This window comes from Dipodomys ordii, unplaced genomic scaffold, assembly GCF_000151885.1.
Source record: "Dipodomys ordii isolate 6190 unplaced genomic scaffold, Dord_2.0 Scaffold216, whole genome shotgun sequence".
In the NCBI taxonomy this organism is placed as follows: Eukaryota; Metazoa; Chordata; class Mammalia; order Rodentia; family Heteromyidae; genus Dipodomys; species Dipodomys ordii.
The window spans coordinates 948,991-957,657 of NW_012267432.1; the positions used below are offsets into that span (position 1 = coordinate 948,991).

At 46.6% G+C, this 8,667-nt stretch overlaps 1 protein-coding gene across 2 annotated transcripts in view; it reads right to left on the bottom strand.

Moving 5' to 3' along the window:
* Positions 1 to 5,385: 5,385 nt before the first annotated feature.
* Positions 5,386 to 8,667, bottom strand: part of Trim3 (tripartite motif containing 3) — a 24,596-nt gene continuing 21,314 nt past the window's right edge. For both annotated transcript variants that reach the window (XM_013035639.1, XM_013035640.1), the window contains 5 exons: positions 7,954 to 8,121; positions 7,598 to 7,766; positions 7,281 to 7,351; positions 6,092 to 6,232; positions 5,386 to 5,980 (listed from right to left, as the gene is read on the bottom strand). In XM_013035639.1, coding sequence (XP_012891093.1) covers positions 5,828 to 5,980; positions 6,092 to 6,232; positions 7,281 to 7,351; positions 7,598 to 7,766; positions 7,954 to 8,121 — 702 coding nt within the window. In that variant the 3' untranslated portion in view covers positions 5,386 to 5,827. The remainder of the gene's footprint in view (positions 5,981 to 6,091; positions 6,233 to 7,280; positions 7,352 to 7,597; positions 7,767 to 7,953; positions 8,122 to 8,667) is intronic.

Sequence of the window (8,667 nt, forward strand, 5' to 3'; positions counted from 1 at the left end):
ATAAGCAAAAAGAAAAAAGCTGGAAGTGGTGCTGCAGCTCCAGTGGTAGAGTGCTAGCCTTGAGCTGAAGAGCTGAGGGACAGCGCCCAGGCCCAGAGTTCAAGCCCCACGACCGACAAAAAAAAAAAAAGAAAGAAAATTTACTTAGCTTGGCTACTTCTTTATGACAGTGCTCTGGTCTCCTTTGCGGCAGCCCTGGATCCATCATTTATCCCAGAGGAGTGATTTCTGGCCCCTCTTCACTGGTTTACTGTCTTATCTCACCTACAGTGGCTTATCAAGATCTATAAGGATTGGGCTCTCAGAGTCTTCTGCATACAAGTGGCCTGGTGGCCTGGGTAAAAGCTCAAATTCTAGCGGGAGCTGAGAAGTAGAGAGGACTATATCCATTTGGGAATCAGGGCCCACCCTGGTGCTAATCACCCAGCACCAGGTAATGTGTCTCAAGTACCCAACATAGGGCTGACCTTTCTATCCGTTGCCCTCCTTTGAAAGGTCTCCTTCGCTATGCAGAGTCATTCCAATCCACAGGATCAGATCAGTGTGGCTATATTTGTGCCCAAGTGCCCCCTGGAGGCCAAAGAAACCAGTTCACTCTCACCAATGAACTACAGACTGGGGCCCACCCAGTTTTTGCTTTGTTTTGTCTCACAAACTGGCTCTACCTCCTCTTTCTCCTCTCAGCCCTTTTAACAGGGCTTAGTGGTTTGCCCCTATCTATTCTCCTTTCACTGTCTCTGAAAACCTCTACTCTTCCGAGGAGAGACCTCTTCTCTTTTATACCTTTTGTTTTTAATCTTCCCCACCTTGAGGCCTCAATCCCACACTTCTTTTCTTGGGGACTTATAAGCATATAAAAATTCAACATTCTGGGGCTGGCTTTGAACTTCGATCCTCAGATCTCAGCCTCCTGAGTAGCTAGATTTACAGGCATGAGTCACCGGCGCCTGGCTAATGCCACTATTTAAATTAAAAGAAAGAAAGAAAGAAAGAAAGAAAGAAAGAAAGAAAGAAAGAAAGAAAGAAAGAAAGAAAGAAAGAAAGAAAACAGAAAATCATCAGACACCAAATCTACCAATACCTTGATCTTGGACTTCCCAGATTCCAGACTTGTGAGAAATAAATTTCTGTCCTTTATAAATTATGCAGTCATTGGTATTTTAACAGCACAATGAACTAAGACAGTACTATTAGTCCTATTTTATGAATAAGAAAAACATTAGGTTTTGGGGGTTTTGAGGGTTTTTTTTGTACCAGGAATTAATCTCAGGACCTCACATTAACAAGGCAGATACTCTACCACTTGAACCATACCTCTAGCCTGATTTTGCCTTTATGATTTTCCAGGTAAGGCTTTGCTTTATTCCAGGAAATCCTCCTATCTGTACTTTCCCTGTCACTGGGAATGACAGGTACCCAGATTCCAACCATCACCTGTAGCTAAGATAACAGGAGGGTGCTACCACATCTAGTCATTGGGATGGAGTCCCATGAACTTTTATGCTCAGGCTGGCCTTGAATCATACGTCCCCAATCTCTAACCTCCTAAGCAGCTAGGATTGGACCACTGTACCTAGCAATATTAAGAATCTTAACCAAGTCACGTTGTTAGCAAGTGTTGGAACCCTGATTTGAACCCTGGCTGCCTGACCCCTCTGGCTGTGTTCCTAACTCTATAAAGGTGTGTGCTAGTAAATATTTAACAGCTGATGTCTAAAGCTGGGAAAGCCCTGATTTGTAACATTTGCCTATCACAAACAAATTGCAAACAAGTTATCACCAGTTAAGACGATGTGCAATAATGGACTAATGTATGGTATTCCTACCACATGATGCAAGTGGTGTAAAGAAATTCAGAGGATAGGTAATGCAATAAAATGCAGCAAAACAGGAAGTGACAGGTTTTGAGTGATCTTCAGCTTTAACAAAACAGATTCATGTAGTTTATTTTTATTTTGGGTCCGGTCATGGGCCTGAACTCTGAGCCTGGACGCTGCCCCTCAGCTCTTCAGCTCAAGGCTAGCACTCTACGACTTGAGCCACAGCGCCATTTCTGGCTTTTTTTTTTTTTTTTTGCTTATGGGTGCTGAGGAATTGAACCCAGGGCCTCAAGCATGCAAGGCAAGTGCATTACCACTGAGCCACCATCCCAGCCCTAGTTTAAACTTTTTAATAATGGTTGGCTTTTAACAACCAGCTCTCCAAGTGATGAAAGTTTGATAATCAGCTATTTAATACCCCATCCACTATACTAATCAAATGTACAAGTCAAGGATTTTACCTCCTCTCCTTCATTGCTGCTGCTGCTTCATAGCTAAAGAATTCTGTTTTGCTTCCCAATAATAGTAGTGCAGACTGTCTTTGCTTGCCTACCCTCTGAAACAGGTTCTCTGTACAACAGTCCTCAAAATAACCACATAACTGAGATCTTCTTAAAAAATAGTTTTAATTCTGCTAACCAGAGAATACCTCTATGGTTCATTGAGGTATTTGCCCAGTTATTTTTTTAGAATACATTCCTAGAAAGACTATAGGTGATTTTAAGATATCCTGTCTTCAGGAGGTTAGAGATGCCAAAACATTTTCTGTTCTCCATTCTCATTTCTCTCTTGACCTCACTGCCCAGCTCCAGTTTATAAGGCAGCCCATTTGTTCCCATTGCTTAAGCTTTTCAGCACTTTACTCTTTTTTTTTTTTTTAAGTCCGGTTGTGGGGCCTGAACTCTGGGCCTGGGCGCTGTCCCTCAGCTCTTCAGCTCAAGGCTAGCACTCTACCACTTGAGCCACAGCGCCACTTCCGGCTTTTTTTTTCTTATGTGGTGCTGAGGAATCGAACCCAGGGCCTCAGGCATGCAAGGCAAGCGCTCTACCACTGAGCCACCTTCCCAGCCCCAGCACTTTACTCTTATATTCTAAATGAAATTCAAAATCCTGGCCTGAATTAAAGGATCTAACTCAAGATCAAGTCTCCAAAATGGTTCCTTGTCTTCCTCCAGTGGTTATCCCTCCTGAAGCGATTCTGACTTCCTCACAGGTCCTGAGCCTCCACAGGTAATCCTCAAACACACTAATATCTCCACTCTCGGGACCTTTGTACCTGCTCTTTCTCAGAAATCTGACTCCTTTGTTCAACATGGCTGATTCTTTATCCACCCCTTCCAAACCTGCAGGTTGCTGATTAAAGAAGCTTTCCACATGCACCCTATATAACACTAAGTTCTCTGTCATCATATTCTATTCTTTCTTCATACTTGAACTCAGTGATTACACATTTAGTTCCTTGTCCTTGTCTCCTTTCTGAGTAAACTGTAAGCTCCATAAAGACAGATCCTTTCTAATTTCTCAGGGCCCATCATACTGTCTAAACAATACCGAAGACTAATCACTCAATATATACTTGTTTAAAATGAAATCCCTTCTGTAGAACACATTAATAACAATAAACTATATTATAAAAATAATGCCAGGGGGGCTGGGAAGGTGGTTCAGTGGTAGAGTGTTTGTCTTGCATGCATGAGGCCCTGGGTTCAATTCCTGAGCACCACATAAGCAGAAAAAGAAAGTCAGAAGTGGCTCTGTGGCTCAAGTGATAGAGCACTAGCCTTAAGCTGAAGAGCTGAGGGACCGCACCCAGGTCCAGAGTTCAGGCCCCATGACCAACAAAAATAAAATAAAGCCAGGTGCTGGTTGCTCACACCTTTAATTCTAGCTACTTGGGAGACTGAGATCTGTGGATCACCGTTTGAAGCCAGCTCAGACAGAAGTCTGTGAGACTCACCTCCAATAAACTACTCAGAAAAAAATCCAGAAGTGGTGCTATGGCTCAAGTGGTAGAGTGCTACCCTTGAGCAAAAACAGCTGGGGCTGGGAAGGTGGCTCAGTGGTAGAGCGCTTGTCTTGCATGCATGAGGCCCTGGGTTCGATTCCTCAGCACCACATAAGCAAAAAGAAAAAAGCTGGAAGTGGTGCTGCAGCTCCAGTGGTAGAGTGCTAGCCTCGAGCTGAAGAGCTGAGGGACAGCGCCCAGGCCCAGAGTTCAGGCCCCACGACCAGACCAAAAAAAAAAAAAAAAAGCTTAGGGACAGCACCCAGGACCTGAGTGCATTTTGTGCTGGCACAAATAAATATATATAATACATACATACATACATACATAGCTTTAATAAATTAACCTTCAGGGTATAGAGAAGTGACTAACAGCTCCATGTGAGTATAAGGAAGGCTTCCATATGGTCCAAGTAGTACCTCCTCTGCCCTTACAAAGACCCTATGTTCTTCTACAGGTCCATGGACAGCCCTTCCTGTCCTAGGCCCAGGAAGTGTGCTATCTAGGACAATGTTCCCTGACTTTTGGGACCAACCTCCCCAGACCCACCATTTTCCATCTAATTCAGTGCCTTCTCTGTCAATCATCGTACTAGGGCACAGGGCTTATAGGATGCTGTAACTGACCGGTTGGAAGCATGATAACTACAGGTTTGAGTCTATGCTCTGCTTCATCAACAATATGACCCTCACACACACTTAATATCTGAGCTTCAGTCTTTTGTTGTTGTTGATGTTGGTCATGGGGCTTGAACTCTGGGCCTGGATGCTGTCCCTCAGCTCTTCAGCTCAAGGCAAGCGCTCTACCATTTGAGCCACAGTGCCACTTCTGGTTTTCTAGTGGTTACTTAGAGATAAGAATCTCACAGACTTTCCTGCCCCGGCTGGCTTTGAACTGCAATCCCCAGATCTCAACCTCCTAAGTAGCTAGGATTATAGGCGTGAGCCACCAGTGTCCAGCTTAGTTTCAGCCTTTTGTAGAGAGGAAAAAATCCTAATTCCTACCTCCCATGTCACTAAACAATGTTGTTTTAATTATTTTTAGAAACAGTAGCCAAACTTTGACAGAGCAGAAGTCGAGAGGGTATGTGAAAACCTCATCCACTTTAAGGAAAGAGCAGTAACCTTGAAACAGAGAGCAATGGCATGGACCTGACTTCAGGGCTTTGGATCTGAGCTTAACATTTTCCATAGTGCCTTGTGCCTGGGTGTTTCCCTGGGTGAGCTTCAGGTCCCTAACCTACACCAGGGCCTCAGCAATTGCTTTCAGACCTTGAAATTGTGTACCATACGGCTGCTGCATCTTCCCAGCCCCAGGGAAGATGGGACGAAGCCTGGTTTATGTCTATAGAAGATCCAAGGACACAGGCTCTGGGGATAGGGATCTGGAAAGTATCTGAGGGTCCACCCTTTTGTGGTTCTTCTCTCCTGCAGTTTCAAAGTACCAAGACCAGGTGGGGAGTCTGGGTCCCATGTCTGTCTGCTTACTCACCTCTTAGATCAAAGCTAGTCCCAATTCCCCATCCCTTCACAGCCTTATCCCATAAGAACCCAGCATAAACATCCTGGTGAAGACATTTATTTAATATGGGGTGTGGGGTATTGCTGTCTCTGTCAGTGTGTATGGGGTGGTAGGGAGACAACCAGAGGGACTTCTGTCCTGGAGTAAGAGGCTGGTGTGGCCCCAGGCTGGGGGGTGGGGATGGGATCGGGGTGATGGTAAAGAGCAGACTGAGGGTGTAGGGAAGGTGTGTAAAGGGGGTAGGGTGAAACTCTGCACACATCCTTGATACCATAGTACAGGCCCACCCAGTCACCAAAGCAAGTACCAAATAAATAAAGTGCAACCGTGGGGGTAGGGGCGGGAAGGAAGGGCACCAGGCGCACCCACGCCCACAGCCCACATTCAGTGCTGCCGAGTCTGGCCCACCTCCCAGCCAGACCCTCTTGTCCAGTCACCCCTGTGTCCGTCCCTCTATGAGCCAGGCAGGGACCCTGTGCAGCTACTGGAGGTAGCGATAGGCTTTAAAGCAGTGGTTGCCAGCGTCAGCCACCACCACGTGGCCATCCGAGGTCAGTGCCAAGCCCTGCGGGCCGTACAGTGGCTCTGCAGATGTGTTGATATAGGACAGAAAGGAGCCAGAGCTGTCGAACACCTGGGGAAAGAGTCAAGAGAACAAAGGGAGAGGTGAAATCAGACAGAGGCAGAGGTCATTTAGGCAGAGCCAGAAGCCTCACTCTCAAGCCATTCCAGAGCCTTTACTCACCTGGATGCGGCTATTGCCCCAGTCAGCCACGATGATATTCCCGTTGGAGTCCACAGCTACTCCTGTGGGAGCGTTGAACTGCCCATTGCCCTCACCATGGGAGCCAAACTTGAAGAGGAACTCTCCATCCGCATTGTATACCTGGTGGGGGAAGGGGCTAGGGACTGGGGACCTGGCCTTAAACACAGGGCAGGCCTCAGAGGATGGGGCTAAATCTCCAGCCCTGAGGATCCTCAGATCTGCATACCCTACTGTCTACTGGACATCTTAGTTGATGTCCACTAGACAGATCAAATCTAACAGCACATCTTCCCTGGGAAGGCAGCTCTTCCAAGTTCTCTGTCTCAATGATTAGTACTACCCAACTGGATGAGTTATTCTCCTCTCTGCCTATTTCTCTGCCTGACAGCCAAGAAATTCATACAACTCCTGATTCAGACTCAAATCCCTCTCTCAGGTGTGCATCCTATGTATATATGGCAACATCTTTATCATGGTGTAGGTTCTCATTATTTCTCATCTGGATCATTTGAAAAGATCAATCTTCCTGTCTAGTTCTACCTCAGCCATACTAATCTTTCTAAGACAAAAAGAATTATATCATTCCCCCACCTGTACTTCTTCCAGGATTCCTCACAGCCCTGTGGAAGAGCCAGCCCCTTAACAGGGCACACAGGCCTCATCTTCATATTGCACCCATTTTCTCTTCAAACTTAGTCTGAGCTACCCATGGTCTCTTGAACATACTGGATGTCCACTTCCCACTCCTGCTCCTCCTGTGTCTTCTGTCTCAGTCTCCTCCTTCTCTGCCTTCTGGTTGATTCCAGTTGCACTTCAAGACTTCTCCTGAATCAAATGCTTCTGGTCTGTCCTCCCACGGCTCCCTGCAGCTCCCTCTCACAGAATCTATCACAGCATATGCTGTAATTCCCTGTTTACCCTCTCTTCCTTACTAAACTCTGTAAGTAAGAAGACAGGAAATGTACTTGCTTGGTTCATCACTGTATCCCCAGCTTATAGCATAGTGTCTGGGACAAAGTAGCCATGCCATGAATGTTTATTGGTTTGATGAATGATTTCAAGGGCCGGGGGTAGGGTGGGTGAGGGAAAAGGAGATGAAGGAGAAAGGAGTCTTAAGGAAGAGGGAGGGATATTGCACAGTGATTATGGAAGTAGGGAGGACACCAACCTTTACTGAATGGTTATGGAAATCCGTTACTACAATCTCATTCTTGTTGTTCACAGCCACAAAATGGGGCCCTAAAAATAGAAAGTGGCCTTTAGGGCATTAAGCTGAGGTACCGAGTAGGACAGAGAACATACCTGGAATGATGAAACTAGGACGTTAGGAGAGGGGCTGAGATCTCTGAGATGATGGGACTAGGGTATAGAGAAGGGAAGGTCTTTACGATCAAGCTATAGAAGGAGAACTCTTTAGGGTCAGGGTATCCAAGGGAGTTCCAAGGTCTGGGGCATCAGTAGGTCTTAAGAGTTGTCTTCCCATACCTGCAAAGTGGCGGTCGGTAGCCCCACGGCCCCCAAAACGTCCAACTAGCTTGCCATTGGGCTGAAAAGTGAAGACACAGCAAGACTTGTTGTCCACCACAATGATATGTCCATTCCGATCTACAGCCACTCCCTTGGGCCCCATGAGACGGCCAGCTCCAATCTTGGTCTGGAAGGAGATACCAGAAAGTGCTTTGTCCTGACTGGTAGAGTGATGTCTCAGCCTACTATCAAAGCAGTGCCTTGAACAGGGATGAACCAGAGAGCAGGAGGCAGGACTAGACCACTTCAAGCTCTGAACACTAGGAGGTCAGCTTCACTAGTCACCAGAGGTACCAGAACAGTAGGCTTCTCACCTTGAACTTGCCCTCAGGGGAGAAGATGCTGACCCAACGGTTGTCATAGTCTGCCACAATAATGTCTCCATTAGTGTCCACTGCTACACCTGTGGGACGTTGAAGCTGCCCAGGTGAGCGCCCTCGAACCCCAAAACGGAACTTGAACTGGCCCTCATTGGAGAAAACCTGTAGCAGAGGAGTAGGGCAAGGAGAAGGGAAGAAGGGAAACACTGTAGGTACAGAGGGTAAGGGGCAGGTTCCTGAGGGAGAAGACTCTCCATTTACTCAGTGACTCAATCAGCCCTCACGGACACTGTGCTAAGGGTACAGAGGAATCAAGTGTGACAGCAGACCTTAGGGGACATGCAGCCAAGCTTTGAAGGAGATGGCAAGCATGTGAAAGGGGCCAGGGAATAGTAGGAAAGGCACCAAGAGAAGAGGACATTGAGCTAACATCACTAGGATGACAAATGATTAACAGAAGCCAGCCAGTAAAAGAAGAGGAAACAGGGTGAAGAATTTGTGGAAGGCACACAGTCTAGTATGGGCACTACTTGAGGACCTGTCCAGGGTGAACTAGGTTACAAAGAACACTCAAGACAGTCACAAGAGGGACTGGGAAGGTGGCTCAGTGATAGAGCGCTTGCCTTGCATGCATGAGGCCCTGGGTTCGATTCCTCAGCACCACATAAGCAGAAAGAAAAAAGCCGGAAGTGGCGCTGTGGCTCAAGT